This window comes from Phyllostomus discolor, chromosome 10 (genome assembly GCF_004126475.2).
Source record: "Phyllostomus discolor isolate MPI-MPIP mPhyDis1 chromosome 10, mPhyDis1.pri.v3, whole genome shotgun sequence".
In the NCBI taxonomy this organism is placed as follows: domain Eukaryota; kingdom Metazoa; phylum Chordata; class Mammalia; order Chiroptera; family Phyllostomidae; genus Phyllostomus; species Phyllostomus discolor.
In genome coordinates this window covers 34,913,780-34,929,237 of record NC_040912.2, presented here as the reverse complement: position 1 = coordinate 34,929,237, position 15,458 = coordinate 34,913,780, and the positions used below count along the sequence as shown (strand labels likewise).

General features: G+C 36.4%; 1 protein-coding gene across 6 annotated transcripts in view; it reads left to right on the top strand.

Annotated features, from left to right (window-relative positions):
* RUNDC3B (RUN domain containing 3B) overlaps positions 1-15,458 on the top strand; it is a 150,487-nt gene that overhangs the window by 19,713 nt on the left and 115,316 nt on the right. For all 6 annotated transcript variants that reach the window (XM_028525651.2, XM_028525650.1, XM_036010658.1 and 3 more), the window contains exon 2: positions 4,444-4,559. In XM_028525651.2, the coding sequence (XP_028381452.1) occupies positions 4,444-4,559 (116 nt within the window). The remainder of the gene's footprint in view (positions 1-4,443; positions 4,560-15,458) is intronic.

The following is a 15,458-nucleotide window of genomic DNA, read 5'->3' as shown; positions in this document are numbered from 1 at the left end:
AAGTACAACTTGGTACAACTTTCAAGGCATTAATCTATGTGCTGAGGGAGATGTAAGCATGCAGAAGATGTTTTTGCCCTGAAGGAACTTATATTTTAATAAGAAAAAAATAACACGAATAGCATCAGTAAGACAAATTGTATTGTCTGTGATGGGAGATACAAACAAAATTCTAGTTTGAGCTAGGAATACGTAAGAGGATAATCCTTCATTGGAGAGATGACATTTAACTTGACTCTTGGAAAATATGTTGACTTTTGGCAGTCAGAAAAAGAGACAGGACATTCTGATAAGAGGGAAGAATGTAACACACTTTACAGACTTTTAAGTTTCCTGTTTATAGCTCATAAAAACTTTGGATCTATATGAATACTGATATCCAATTTTATTAAATTTTGTGCTCCAAAACTCTTTAAAGCATTTTGGCCTGACGCTCAAATTTCTTACAAGTAGTATTATGGCCTTTGAAAATTTTGGAGTTAATACTTTAGGTCACTTTTTTAATCTGACACATTTATCGATGTGCATATTTGTTCTTGTCCTGCAATATAATTAGGCATAAATGGTAGGTTGTTCCTGTGAGTGACTATAATTAGTAATTCTTATTTTTGGTGCAGGCAGGTTTGGATTTTTTTAATTTAAATTTTTAAATATTTTTTATTGTTTGTTCTATTACAGTTGTACCATTTTTTTCCCTTTTGCCCCCTCCACCTAGCTCACCTCTCTTGATCTCAGTCAATCCCCTCTCTGTTGTCCATGTCCATGAGTCATTTATACATGTCCTTTGACTCGTCTCTTCCCCTTTCATCCACTATTATCCCTCTTCCCACTCCTGTCATACAGTTACCAGTCTGTTCCATGTTTTCATGTCTCTGGTTCTATTTTTCTCATTAGTTTACTTAGTTCATTAGATTCCAGTTTTAAGTGAGGTCGTATAGTATTTGTTTTTCACTGCCTGGCTTATTTCACTTAGCATAATAGCCTCCAGTTCCATCTGTGCTGTTGCAAAAGGTAGGGTTTCCTTCTTTCTTTCACCAGCATAGTATTCCATTGTGTAAATGTATCACAGTTTTTTGATCCACTCATTTACTGATGGGCACTTGGGCTGTTTCCAACACTTGGCTATTGTAAGTTGTGCTGTTGTGAATATAGGGGTGCATAGGTTCTTTTGAATTGATGATTCAGGATTCTTAGGGCATATTTCCAGCCGTCGAATCACTGGGTCATAAGGCAGTTCCATTTTTAGTTTTTTGAAGAAATTCCATACTGTTTTCCACAGTGGCTGCATTCCCACCAACAGTGCACTAAGGTTTCCTTTTCTCCATATTCTTGCCAGCACTTGTTGTTGATTTGTTAATGATGGCCATTCTGACAGGTGTCAGGTGATGTCTCATTGTAGTTTTAATTTGCATCTTTATGATGGCAAGTAATGTTGAGCATTTTTTCATATGTTTATGGGCCATCTGTATGTCCTCCATGGAGAAGTGTCTATTTAGGCCCTTTGCCCATTTTTCAGTTGGGTTGTTTGTCTTCTTGGTATTGAGTCATATGAGTTCTTTATATATTTTGGAAATTAAGCCCTTGCCCAATGTATCATTGGCAAATGTGTTCTCCCATATAATCAGTTCCATTTTCATTTTGGTGATGGTTTCTTTAGCCATGTAGAAAGTTTAAAACTGATGTAGTCCCATTTGTTCATTTATTCCCTATTTCCCTTGTCCTAGGACATATACCAGCAAAAATATTGCTCTGTGGGATGTCTGAAATTTTACTACCTATGTATTCTGCTAGGACTTTCATGATATCATGACTTATATTTGAGTCCTTTTATCCTTTTTGTGTCTATTCTGATGTAAGGAATAAGTTGGTGGTCTAGTTTCTTTGTTTTTTGGCATGTACCAGTCCAGTTTGCCTAATACCATTTATTGAAGAGACTATTTTTACTCCACTGTATGCTCCTGCCTCCTTTGTTGTTGAATATTAATTGACCTTAGAGACTTGGGTTTTTTTGCCCTGGGCTCTCTATTCTATTCCATTGATCTATGTGTCTCTTCTTAGGGTTATACCATACTGTCTTGATTACAGTGGCCTTGTAGTATTGTTTAATATCAGGTATTGTGATCCCTTTAACTTTGTTCTTCTTTCTCAGGATTGCTGAGGTTATTCAGGGTCTTTTTTTGGTTCCATATAAATTTTTGTAATCTTTGTTCTAGATCTGTGAAATACACCATTGGTATTTTAAAAGGAATTATGTTGAATCTATAAGTTGCTTTAAGTAGTATGGACATTTTAATATTGTTAATTCTTCCAGTTCATGAATACAGTATATACTTACATTTGTTTGTGCCTTCCTCAATTTCTTTCTTCAGTGTTCTGTAGTTTTCCAACTACAGGTCTTTTATATTATTGGTTAAATTTCTTTCTTGGGGCTATAGTACATGGGATTTTTTTCTAGTGTCTCTTTCTGATAGTGATAGTTCATGTGTTGGTATACAAAAGTGCCATTGATTTCTGAATGTTCTGATAGTTCATTGTTGGTATAAAAAAATGCCATCAATTTCTGAATATTGACTTTGTATCCTGCTACTTTGCTGAATTCGCTTATTAGGTTGAGTATTTTTTTGGTGTAGACTATAGGGTTTTCTGTGTAAACTGTCATGTTGTCTGCAAATAATGACAGTTTTACTTCCTCCTTTTCAATTCGGATGCCTTTTATTTCTTTTTCTTGTCTAATCACTGTGTGTGTCTTGAACTTACCATACTATGTTGAATAAGAATGGTGAAAGCAGGCCCCATCCGTTGTTCCTTGCCTTAAGGGAAACACTTTTAGTTTTTGCTCGTTGAGTATGATGTTGGCAGAGGGTTTCTTGTATATGGCCTTTATTATGTTGAGGTATGCTATCTCTAGTTCCACTTTGCTGAGCATTTTTATCATAAATAGGTGCTAGAATTTGTCAAATTTTTTTCAGCTTCTATTGATATGATAATGTGACTTTTGTTTCTCATTTTATGTGATGTATTACATTTATTGATTTGTGAATGTTATTTCATCCTTGTGTCCCTGGGATAAATCCCACTTGATCATTGGTGTATGATCTGTTTAATGTATTGCTGGATCTGGACTGCCAATCTTTTGTTGAGGATTTTAACATCTATGTTCATCATAGATATTACCCTATAATTTTATTTCTTTTTTGTGTTTTTACATGGTTTTGGAATTAGGATAGTACTGGCCTCATAAAAAGAGTTTGGGAGTCTTTCTTCTTGAATTTTTTGGAATAGTTTGAGAAGGATAGGTGTTAGTAGATCTTCTTTGAATATTTGGTAAAATTCTCCTGTGAAGGCATGCAGTCCAGCTTTCATGTGCAACTCAGCTTTCATGTGCTGAGAGTTTTTTGACTACTGCTTAATTTTCACTAGTTGTTATTGGTCTGTTCAGGCTTTCTGCTTCTTCTTGATTCAGTTTTGTGAGATTGTATGTTTCCATAAATTTGTCCATTTCACCTATGTTGTCTATTTTATTGGCATATAGTTGTTCCTAGTAATTTCTTTGATTATTTTATTTTATTTTATTTATTTTTAGGGAGAAGGGAAGGGAGGGAAAAAGAAAGGGAGAGAAACATCAGTGTGTGGCTTGTGTCCCTCACTAGGGACCTGGCCTGCAATTTAGGCATGTGCCCTGACTGGGAATTGAACCAGTGACCCTTTGCTTCACAGGCCAATGCTCAATCCACTGTGCTACATCAACCAGGGCTATCCCTAGTAATTTCTTACAGCCCTTTGTATTTCTGTGGTATTGGTTGTTACTTCTCTTTTGTTTCTGATTTTATTTATTTGGGTCCTTTCTTTTTTTCTTGATGAGTCTGCTTAAAGGTTTGTCAGTTTTATGTATCTTTTCAAAGAAGCAGCTCCTGGATTCATTGATTCCTTAGATTGTTTTTCACATCTCTGTGTCATTTAATTCTGCTCTGATCTTGATTATTTCCTTCCTTCTACTTGCTCTGGGCTTTATTTGTTGTTGTTCCACTACTTCATTTGGATGTAGGGTTGGATTGTTTGTTTGAGATTTTTCTGTCTTCTTTAGGTAAACCTGTATTGCCATGTATTTCCCTCTCAGGACTACGTTCTCTATTTTCCATTGATTTTGGGTTAATTTAGGTCATTTTTTAATTCTGATTTTAATTGTGTTGAGGACACAACACAATTAAAATGCTATTCCTAAGTCTTAGTGTAGTCAAATGATAGTGAATATGTAAGTGAAGAGCCTAGTATTTTTGTAAAATTTCCTATTTACAGAGTGAATTTGAATAAAGGAAGTTTTCAAAATATATAATCTTATAAAGTATTTCTGTAATACTTCCCTAAATTGCTTTCTTCCCATTTTTCCTGCTTAGGTGAACGAATCAGTTCTATTTTAAAACAATAATCTTCTTTTTCTCATAGGTTTTCTGTAAAGACTCTGATTGATCGGTCCTGCTTTGAGACAATTGATGATTCTTCTCCTGAATTTAACAATTTTGCAGCTATTTTGGAACAGATTCTAAGTCACCGGCTAAAAGGTAATAGCACTGATGTATTATTTATTGTCCCAACAGCTCTCTATTTAATAAGCTTGAAATTTTAGAAACTGTACATCTGTTGTGATTTAGATAGCAGCCATGCTAGATCATGAGAAACATAAAGCTGATTTTAGAATGCGTGATATTTTGGCCTATGTTACTGGAAAAGAATCTCTATTCTCAAATTTATACTTATTTCTAGATGGATTGAAAATATGAAGTCTATACTTTGAAACACTTATTTACAGTCATAGTAAACTCTGATCCACTAGATAGTTTTCATTAGGAAAAGAACATAAATGCAACAAGTCAGCATAAGAATTTATAAGAAAAGGGTTAAATAATGTCCTTAGCCTATTAGCTCTCCAATACCAACTCCAGATGTTAATAGAATATATAATTTCCATAAATTTGCTATTCTAAAAATTACTTTTAAATGTTGTTTTGTTCTTTTTTGTTGTGGAATATATATAATGTACAGAAATACAATTATTTTATTTTATTTTTAAAATATTTTATTTATTTATTTTTAGATAGGGGAAGGGAGGGAAAAAGAGGGAAGGAAGCATCAATGTATGGTTGCCTCTGACACACCCCCTACTGGGGACCTGGCCTGCAACCCAGGCATAGACTGGGCATGCCCTAGACTGGGAGTCAAACCGGCGGCCCTTTGATTCTCAGGCCAGCACCCAATGCACTGACCCAGACCAGCCAGGGCACGTACAATAATTTTAAACTCCCAATCTCCCACTCTCCCTTACCCCCACTCTAAGATACTCTCATGTGATTACAACCTTATCTCTTCCCCCAGGGTAACCCTTATCCTCATTTGGAGAATAATTGTTTCCTTGCTCTTGTACTATGGTTCTCATATGTGGTTCCCTTTTCCTATATGATTTCATAATGAAGTTGGGATATTTACTGAATACATATTTGTTCATGAATAAGAATGGCTTATAATTTCTTTTTTTCATACTGTCTTGGTTGGGTTTTGATATCAAGGCTATGCACAAAATGAGTTAAGCAGTGATTCCTCTTTGTTTTTGATGAGTAAGAATATTTGTGTAAAAATTATCTGTTACTGGAAGTTTAGCAGGATTTTCTGGTAGACACTCTCGGGCTTTAAAATTTTTGTTACAGGTATTTTTTTACTCATTTAAAAATTTACTTATTCATTATTTTCAAAACTTCCAGCCAAGATGGAGGTGTAGGTAGATATGCTTTGCTTCCTCATACAAGCAAAAGGACAACAACAAATTTAAAAACAAAAAACAACCAGAACTGCCAAAAATCAAACTATATGGAAGTAGGACAACCAAGGAGTTAAAGAAGAAACATTCATCTAGACTAGTGGGAGGGGCAGAAAAGGTAGCCAGTGTGGAGAGGACATGTGGCAAGGTGGTGACTAGGGGACCAGGTGGTCCCACACTCCTGTGTAGATAAACTGGGAGGTACAACTCTGTAGCAAGACAGACTATGCAATCCAGGGTTCCAATGTGGAGAAGTAAAGCCTCAAAACCTGTGGTTGTAAAAACTTGTGGGGGTTGCATCAATGGGAGAAACTCTCAGCCTCACAGGAGAGTTCACTGGAGAGATACCCATGGGGTCATAGACTGTACACAAACCCACCCACCCAGGAATCAGCACCAGAAGGGAAGTGACAGAGAGTGGGTGAGAGCCAAGCAAGAGGCATTGTTTCCCCTCTGACCTCTCCCCCAGATACAGTACTACAAGCAGTGAAGTGGGTTGACCCTCCCTGGTGAGTACCTAAGGCTCCACCCCTGAAGTGTAACAGGTATGCTGAGACAAAGAAATATGGCCCAAATGAAAAAAAAAAAAACAAAAAAACAGATCAAAGCTTCTGAAAAAGAACTAAGTGATGAGGAGATGCAGAGTTCAAAACACTGGTAATCAGAATGCTCACAGAAATGATCTACTGCAGATGCAAAATAGAGGAAGAAGTGAAGGTTATGCAAAGTGAAATAAAGAAAAATATGCAGGGAACCAACAGTAAAGGGAAGGAAACTTGTACTCAAATCAATGCTTTGGAGAAGAAGGAAGAAATAAACATTTAACCGGAATAGAATGAAGAAACAAGAATTCAAAAAAGTGAGGAGAGGCTTAGGAACTTTTGGGACAACTTGAAACATTCTAACATCCAAATCATAGGAGTGCCTGAAGGAGAAGAGGAAGAGCAAGAAATTGAAAACTTATTTGAAAAAAAAATGAAGGAGAACTTCGCCAATCTGGCAGAGGAAATAGACTTCCAGGAAGTCCAGGAGGCTCAGAGAGTCCCAAAGAAGTTGGACCCAAGGAAGCACACACTAAGGTACATCATAATTACATTACTCAAGATTAAAGATAAGGAGAGAATCTTAAAAGTAGCAAAAGAAAAAGAGACAGTTGCCTACAAAGGAGTTCCCATAACTATCAGCTGAGTTCTGAAAAGAAACCTTGCAAGCAAGAAAGGGCTGGAAAGAAGTATTCGAAATCATTAAAGGCAAGGACTTTCATCCAGGATTACTCTATCCAGCAAAGCTATCATTTAGAATAGGAGGGGAGATAAAGTGCTTCCCAGACAAGGTCAAGTTAAAGGAGCTCACCATCACCTAGTACTTATTATATAAAATGTTAAAGGGACTTATATAAGAAAAAGATAAAAACTATAAATAGTAAAATGACAGCAAACTCACAATTATCAACAACTGAACCAAAAAAGAAAAACAAAAAAAAACACAAACTAAGCAAAAAACCAGAACAGGAACAGAACCACAGAAATAGAGATCACATGGAGGGTTATCAGCAGGGAGGGGGTTGGGGGAGAATGAGGGAAAAGGTACAGGGAATAAGAAGCATACACAGTAGGTACAAAATAGACAGGGGGAGGTTAAGAACAGTGCAGGAAATGGAGAAGCCAAAGAACTTATATGCATGACCCAAGGACTCGAACTAAGGTGGGGACTGATGGTGAGAGGGAGGAGTACAGGGCAGAGGGGGTGGAAGGGGAGAAAAAAATGGGAGATCTGTAATAGCATAATCAATAAAATGTACTTAAAATTACTTATTCAGGTTTTTTAATGTCATAAGATACTCCAGGTTTGGTAAATTATAATTTTCTAAAAATTAGGTTGTTCACAAATCATTTTCTTTCAATCTTATACAGCCTTACTAGTTTTTAAAAATGTGTTTGTATCAATTATCAACACAGTGGCACATTAAAATCTTCTGAAATTGTGGATTTCTCTATTTTGCTTTATAGATCTGTAAATATTTTCTTTGTTTTTGAGACCACATTCCTGATAAATTGAAACTTTAATCATTATAAAGCGACCCCTTTTTATTCTCTTTAGTCTTTTGGTATTAAAGTTTATTTTGTCTGCTGTTAATATAAATCAACATTTTGAGTGTTTAATATAAAAAAATGAGTATTAATTGCCACATGCAAGGAGCAGAGTCTCTTTCTGTAAGTAATTGAAATTAAAGGTTAAAGTAAAAGGTAGCCCATTTCTAAATGTTAGTAAATGGTACTTTAATCAATTCAAAAAGAATCATCTAGGCGTTAAATTGTTTGCTTAATCCTTACTTCATTAATCTTTTATATCTTAGAAAAATTTTTAGTAGTAAGCAGGTTAAAAAGAGGTATGTAAAAAAGATGCCCCAGTTTGGTTTTCTCAAACCAGTAAATACATTTACATAAGAAACATAAATCTCAAAACTGAAAAAGGAAAGTGGAATCTGTATTCTTTCAGTATTATAAAATATTTTTAAATTAAAAATGTATATCTAAAAATAGCTGATAATATCAAGACATTATATAGAATAAATCTTATTAATAATAATAATTTATCACATTAATTCTGTAATCTAGTCTTCCTAAAGGAAGCTTGATTATTAGATATTTTTGCTTAAGTTTTTATTATCTTTATAATCTTAATGGCATGGTTTCAAAGCAGTCATCTGTTTTGGTAATATAATTTGTGAGAATCTCAAATTTAATCTGAAGGTTAATTCTATTCCATGCTTTTTGATGCTGAAAACAACAAGTTCTGCTATGTGTTATTAATCACAGTTTAACAATCCTGTCAGCTTATTAAAAAAGGGTTGAATTTAATTACATGGGGAAATAAAATCTGGATCTAGTCAGCCCTTTGCAGTTTTAAAGTAGGATCCATATAATCATGATGCTTTTCTGTTAGAAGGTGGTTATTTTGTATTTTAAAATGCTTATTTTTTCTGTTTTGCTGTTTTGTATTTCTTAAATTTTCTGCCATTAATATGCTACATTTTACTTTAAAAAGTTTTTGTAAAAGCAAAGGATAGCAGAGTATTTCAAGCTACTTTTACATTGCATGGTGATCATATTTTTACATTTTATTTATAAATTTGTAAATAGTACCTGACTAAAAAAACACGTCATACAGTAGAACTTGATGTTTCTAATGTTCACAAGTTTTTTGAATCAGATCTCAATTCCTGTGATAATATGCTTTAATATATGGTTGACTCACAAAATACATAAACTATCAACAGAAAACAGGTCATGTTGAAATCCACACTGAGTGATGGGGTAGACTCTCTACCACTAAATGAACCCCTTCTGCACACCTGCCTGCCATCTTCTGAGCCAAATCTAGGTCACAGACCTTTAGAGTTACTTCTAATGATGATTGTTACTTCTGAGAAGACAATGAACAACTATACTGAAAATAGAATCTCTAGTTGATTTATGGATAAGAGTTCCACTAGTATAACTAAGACAGTAAGAAAGATGATATGATCTGTGTGTTAATTTTTTTAAGCTAGGTAAGTTAATAATTCAAAACCTTCTTTTAAAAACATTTCCTGTAGATCAACTATTTTGGTTAATGTTATTAATATAGATAGGAACCATGAAATGATCTGTAAAATTCAAGATAAGGTATTTTAAAGATTCAAGTGTGTAGAGACTTCCATATATTATTTCCCATTTTTTAGTATTTGAATATGTAGCAAATTGCTCTTACTTTTGGAGAAGATAGTACACTGTTTTCACTTAAAATGTAGTTATTGATATATAACAACTAATTTTTCCAATTACAAATTTAAAATGCATAGCTTCATGGGTTTGTAAGATTTACTTTAATTCAGATTCTTTTTATTTTTGAAAGGGGTGTTTAGTTTAATTAATAATTTTTCCCAGAGAAAGATAAAATCTAGGCAAATATAGGCTGTGCTGACACAGGTAAAGTGGAGAGCTGAAACAGTTACCTGCTTCACCTTAAAAGCCCCATTGTTGAAAAAAAGAAGGCTTTTAAAAAATCACATACAGTAATCTGCAACATAGTATTCCCTCAGTAAGGTGATGTTCTTACTTTTCTGGAATATAGCTGAGAACTAATAATTAATCACAGAATATAGAATTCAAAGGGACTTTATTTCAGGTCATCAGTTTATTAACTTTTTTTTTTAATTTTTCAATTACAATATATATTTAACATTCTGTATTAGTTTCAGGTGTACAGCATAGTGGTTAGACAATCATGTACTTTACAGAGTGGTCCCCTGATATTTCAAGTATCCACCTGGCCCCCCATACATAGTTATTAAAATATTATTGACTGTATTCCAAGTGCTATAATTTACATCTATGGGACTCTTTCATAACTACAATTTGTACTTCTTAATCCCTTTTTACTTTTCACCCAGCCCCCCCTTGCCAATTCCCTTCTCTTTGGATACCATCAACTATTCCCTGTATGAGTCTGTTTCTATTTTATTTTAGATTCCACATGTAAATTAAATCATGTGGTATTTGTCTTTCTCTGACTGACTTATTTCACTAGCATAATACCTTCTAGGTCTATCTATGCTGTTACAAAAGATAAAATTTCATGGCTGCATAGTGTTCCATTGTGTATATGTACCACAGCCTTGTTATCTACTCGTCTTTTAATGAGCACTTGGGTTGCTTCCATGTCTTGGCTTTTGTCAATAATGCTGCAATAAACATGGAAGTACATTTATTCTTACAAATTAGTATTTTTTTTGTATATTCCAAGAAGTGGAATCTTTGAGTCATAAGGCAATTCCATTTTAAATTTTTTTTTAGGAACCTCTACATGTGTTTTTCCATAGTGGTTACACCAATCTACATTCCCACTAACATTGCACTTTTCTCCACATCCTTCCCAATATATGTTGCTTGTGGATTTATTAGTGATAGCCATTCTGATGGATGTAAGGGGGTATCTTGTGGTTTTGATTGGCATTTTGCTGAAGATTATTGATGTTGAGCAACATTTCATATGTCTGTTGGATATCTAGATGTCTTTGGAGAAGTGTCTGTTCATGTCCTCTGACCACTTTTTAATTGAGTTTGCTTTTCTGGTGTTGAGTTGTATGAATTCTTTATATATTTTGGATATTAACTCCTTATGGAATGTATCATTGGCAGATATCATCATGCCTTAAGTAGAGTGACTGTTTTGTTGATGGTTTCCCTTACTGTGGAAAAACTTTTTAGTTTGATGCAGTCCCATTTATTCATTTTTTTGTTTTGTTTCCCTTGCCTGAGAAGATATACCAGAGAAAAAAGCATACTGCTAAGAGAAATGTCTATTTTACTGCCTATGTTTTCTTCTAGGAGTCTTATGGTTTTAAATCTTACATTTAAATCTTTAATCCATTTTGAGTTTATTCTTGTATATGATGTGAGAAGGTGGTCTGGTTTCATTTCTTTTAATTTTTTTTTAAATATTTATTTTTAGAGAAGGGGAAGGGAGGCGGAAAGAGAGGGAGAGACATACCAGTGTGTGGTTGCCTCTTGCATGCCCTCTACTGGGTACCTGGCCTGCAAGCGTGTGCCCTGACTGGGAATGAAACTGGTGACTCTTTGGTTCACAGGTGGGCATTCAATCCACTGAGCCACACCAGCCAAGGCATGGTTTCATTTTTTGAACTTTTATTTTGAAGCATAATCTTTCTCTCTACCCCATTCCACTTCTCCTACTAAAAGCCCAAATAAAAGCTAGATGTGTGAGTGGGATGTCTTGTTGAAGCAAGATGAGGAAATCAGGCATTTTGCCTGCTCAGCAGCAGTTGACCCCCCTCCTTTCCGAAACTGAACAGCACCACTTCAGGTAAAACTTGAATAGATAATAGATTAAAAATCACAATTCTAGTCTCTCTTTTACTGAAGCAGTCCACTTAATATCTCTAACTAGTGGATATGTGGTCTTTGTTTTAATGCTTCTGATATTTGGGAACTTAATATAGCTATGTAGCCCACATTTTCCTGCACTCCAGAGTGTTAGAAAATTCTGTGTATTTGAAACCAAACTATCTGACTGTGCTTTCTGCCACTTTTTTCAATTGTGGGCCTAATAAATGTTAAAAAAATGTTATTACATAACCTTTTCTCTTCAGTTCCCTTTTCCTTCTTGCAGGTAAGGTATCCCTAGTGCCTTCAATCTTCTTGGAACCACCATAACCTTAGTTATTTTCCTGGTTTATCACTAGTACGTTGGTATTGCTCTTAAAATCTGGTACATAGAGTTGAGAAAGGGCTTCAGATAGGTTAACTTTTGCATTAGTCAGAAGTTAAGACTACATTGACATTTGATCCACTTTACTCTTTAGATTATTGAAATTAAGGCCAAGTAAAATCCCAGAACTGTTTACAAATTGAACTGTTGTTTATGTTATATTTTAGGTTCTTTAAATGAGTTGCCTGAGCTGAAGTTTAATAGGAATAAAGCAGTATTCTTTCCTTTATCATCCACTCTTTAGAGATGGAGAAGGTGATTGTAAAAATGAAATTTAGGAGGATTTCTACTTCCAAGAAGATGAAGTGAACATACTTTCACCTATTTATCCCACCTAATATAATCAAAACTATTGGACATTATACCTAAAACAAACATAAGAAGACTCTGAAATGTAGAGAGGAAAAGAATCAATTATCTGTGGACCTTAGGAAATTAGGAGTGGTATGATAGGGGATTCTTTGGATCTTTTGGTTGCCTTGCACATCTAAAACTGGGTACTGGCAAAGCCAGTAGACTGCAGATGTATACAGTAATGCCATATACATACACACACAAAAGCCACACAAGGACCTCCTCTCTAGCCAAAGGGCTGGGAATAGAACAGCCTAACAAAGACTGAAAATTTTAGAGAGTACCTGCTGTAATTTAGCCAAATGCAGCAGCAAAACTAAGACCAGAAAAGGCTAAATGGAGAACCTAGAATTCCATTCCAGATGAGACTGTAACAGTGTGTCCTAATACTGCCATCAGAGCGGTATCAGGGAAGGCCAAGCAGAGAGCTAGGGCTTCTTTCCTCCTGGTTCGTTGTGAGCCTTCTTTCCCACCTACCCACACAATGTGTCAGTGGGGTGTCTGGACGTTTATCTCCACCCAGCAGTAATGAGGTACCACTTCCCTGCTACACTGAGGTTGTGTCAGAAGAGGCCTATTGGAGAGTTATGTTTTTCACCATCACCCAGTGGTAATGAGGTCACCCTCAGTGCATTGTCAGTGGAGACCATTTGGGAAGCCTAGACTCCCACCTCTACCTGGCAGAAAGGAAGAATTCCCCTCAAGTGTCATTGGGGGACAGCTGGGAAACTGGAACTTCGTCCACCTGGCAGTAATGAGGTAGTACCTCTCACTTCACCTTCCCCTATGGAGCAGAGTTAGAGAAAGACAGTTAAAACAGAAGGTTTAAATAAGATCCTGAGTCTTATAATATGAACACAAATAGGGTTTTCAAGCAAATTTCACTTGTCATACCCAAATCAGGAAGATCTCAAATTGCATAACAGACAGTAGAACCAACACTGAAATGATGGAAAAATTAGGCTTACTGACAAAATCAAAAATTAATCTTGATAAAAATGTTTTAATGAGCAGCTAAGACATATTGAAACAAATGAAAAAATAAAAAACCTCAACAAATAGAAGGTATAAAGAGAAAGCAAATGGAAATTTTTTAGTAATCTTTTTAAAAATATATTTTATTGATTATGCTATTACAGTTGTCCCATTTCCTCCCTTCACTCCCCTCCACCCTGTATACCCTCTCCCACCCACATTCCCCCCCTTTAGTTCATGTCTATGGGTCATAAGTTCTTTAGCTTCTACATTTCCCAGACTATTCTTGCCCTCCTCCCATCTATTTTCTACCTACCATCTATGCTACTTATTCTCTGCACCTTTTCCTATTCTCTCCTCCTCCCACTCCCCTGTTGCTAACCCTCTATGTGATCTCCATTTCTGTGGCTCTGTTCCTGTTCTAGTTGTTTACTTAGTTTCTTTTGGTTTTGTTTTAGGTGTGGTTGTTAATAATTGTGAGTTTGCTGTCATTTTACTGTTCATATTTTTTATCTTCTTTTTCTTAGATAAGTCCCTTTAACATTTCATAAAATAGAATGGGAGTAGGGGGGAGAAAACTGTACTTGAACAATGATTGAAATAAAAAAAAAAACATTTCATAAAATAAGGGCTTGGTGATGATGAACTCCTTTAACTTGACCTTATCTGAGAAGCACTTTATCTGCCCTTCCATTCTAAATGAAAGCTTTGCTGGATAGAGCAATCTGGGATGTAGGTGCTTGCCTTTCATGACTTGGAATACTTCTTTCCAGCCCCTTCTTGCCTGTAAGGTCTCTTTTGAGAAATCAGCTGACAGTCTGATGGGAACTCCTTTGTAGGTGACTGTCCCCTCATCTCTTGCTGCTTCTAGGGTTCTCTCCTTCATTTTTACCTTGGCTAATGTAATTATGATGTGCCTTGGTGTGTTCCTTCTTGGGTCCAACTTCTTTGGGACTCTCTGAGCTTCCTGGACTTCCTGGAAGTCCATTTCCTTTGCCAGAATGGGGAAGTTGTCCTTTATTATTTGTTCAAATAACTTTTCCATTTGTTGCTCTTCCTCTTCTCCTTCTGGTACCCCTATAATTCAGATGTTGGAACATTTAAAGATGTCCTGGAGGTTCCTAAGCTTCTCCTCATTTTTTTGAATTCTTATTTCTCCATTTGTTCCTGTTTGGTTGTTTCTTCCTTCTGGTCCACTCTATTGTTTTGAGTCCCAGTTTCCTTCCCATCACTATTGGTTCCCTGTGCATTTTCCTTCATTTCTCTTATCATAGCCTGCATTTGTTCATCTAATTTGCAACCAAAATCAACCAATTCTGTGAGCATCCTGATCACCAGTGTTTTGAACTGTGCATCTGATAGGTTGGCTATCTCTTGGTTGCTCAAAAGGATGGGTTCTGGGGCTTTGAATTTGTTCTTCTGTTTGAGCCATCTCTCTCTCTCTCTCTCTTTTTTTTTTTTTTTGGTCTGGTCGCACCTGTAACAGTAAGGGGTGGAACCTTAGGTGTTCACCAGGGCTGGGCACCCCAGTCACTGGGTTGTGGTGTTGTATGTGGGGGCAGGGTCAAGAGGGAACAATGGCAGTTGCTCCATTCTCTGTGGGACCTCTGTCCCCTCTGCTGCTTCTCCCAAGCAAACTGGGCCCCTCTGGTGCCAATTCCCGTGTGGGTGGGCTTGTGCACACCGTGGGACCCTCCAAGAACCTCTCCTGTGAGGCTGGGTGTCTCTCTATGTGCCTCAACTCCCACAGGTGTCCTCAATCAGTGTCCTGAGGCTCAATTTCCCAGTGCTGTGATCCTGGGTTGCATGCACTGCCTTGCTTTACAATCGCCACCTCACTGGGTCTGCCAGTTGCCAGTTGCCACCCCTGGGCTGGAGTCTGCCAGCTGCCGCCTGTGTACTCACAGTCCGCCTGCTGCAGTCTTGCATGTCCTGGATGCCTTATGCACCCCCGGACACCTTACGTGCCCAGTCCCACTCTCTGCTCTTCATGCCTGGCTGCTCATCTCTGCCCCTCCTACCAGTCTGGATGCACAGGTCTAATTCA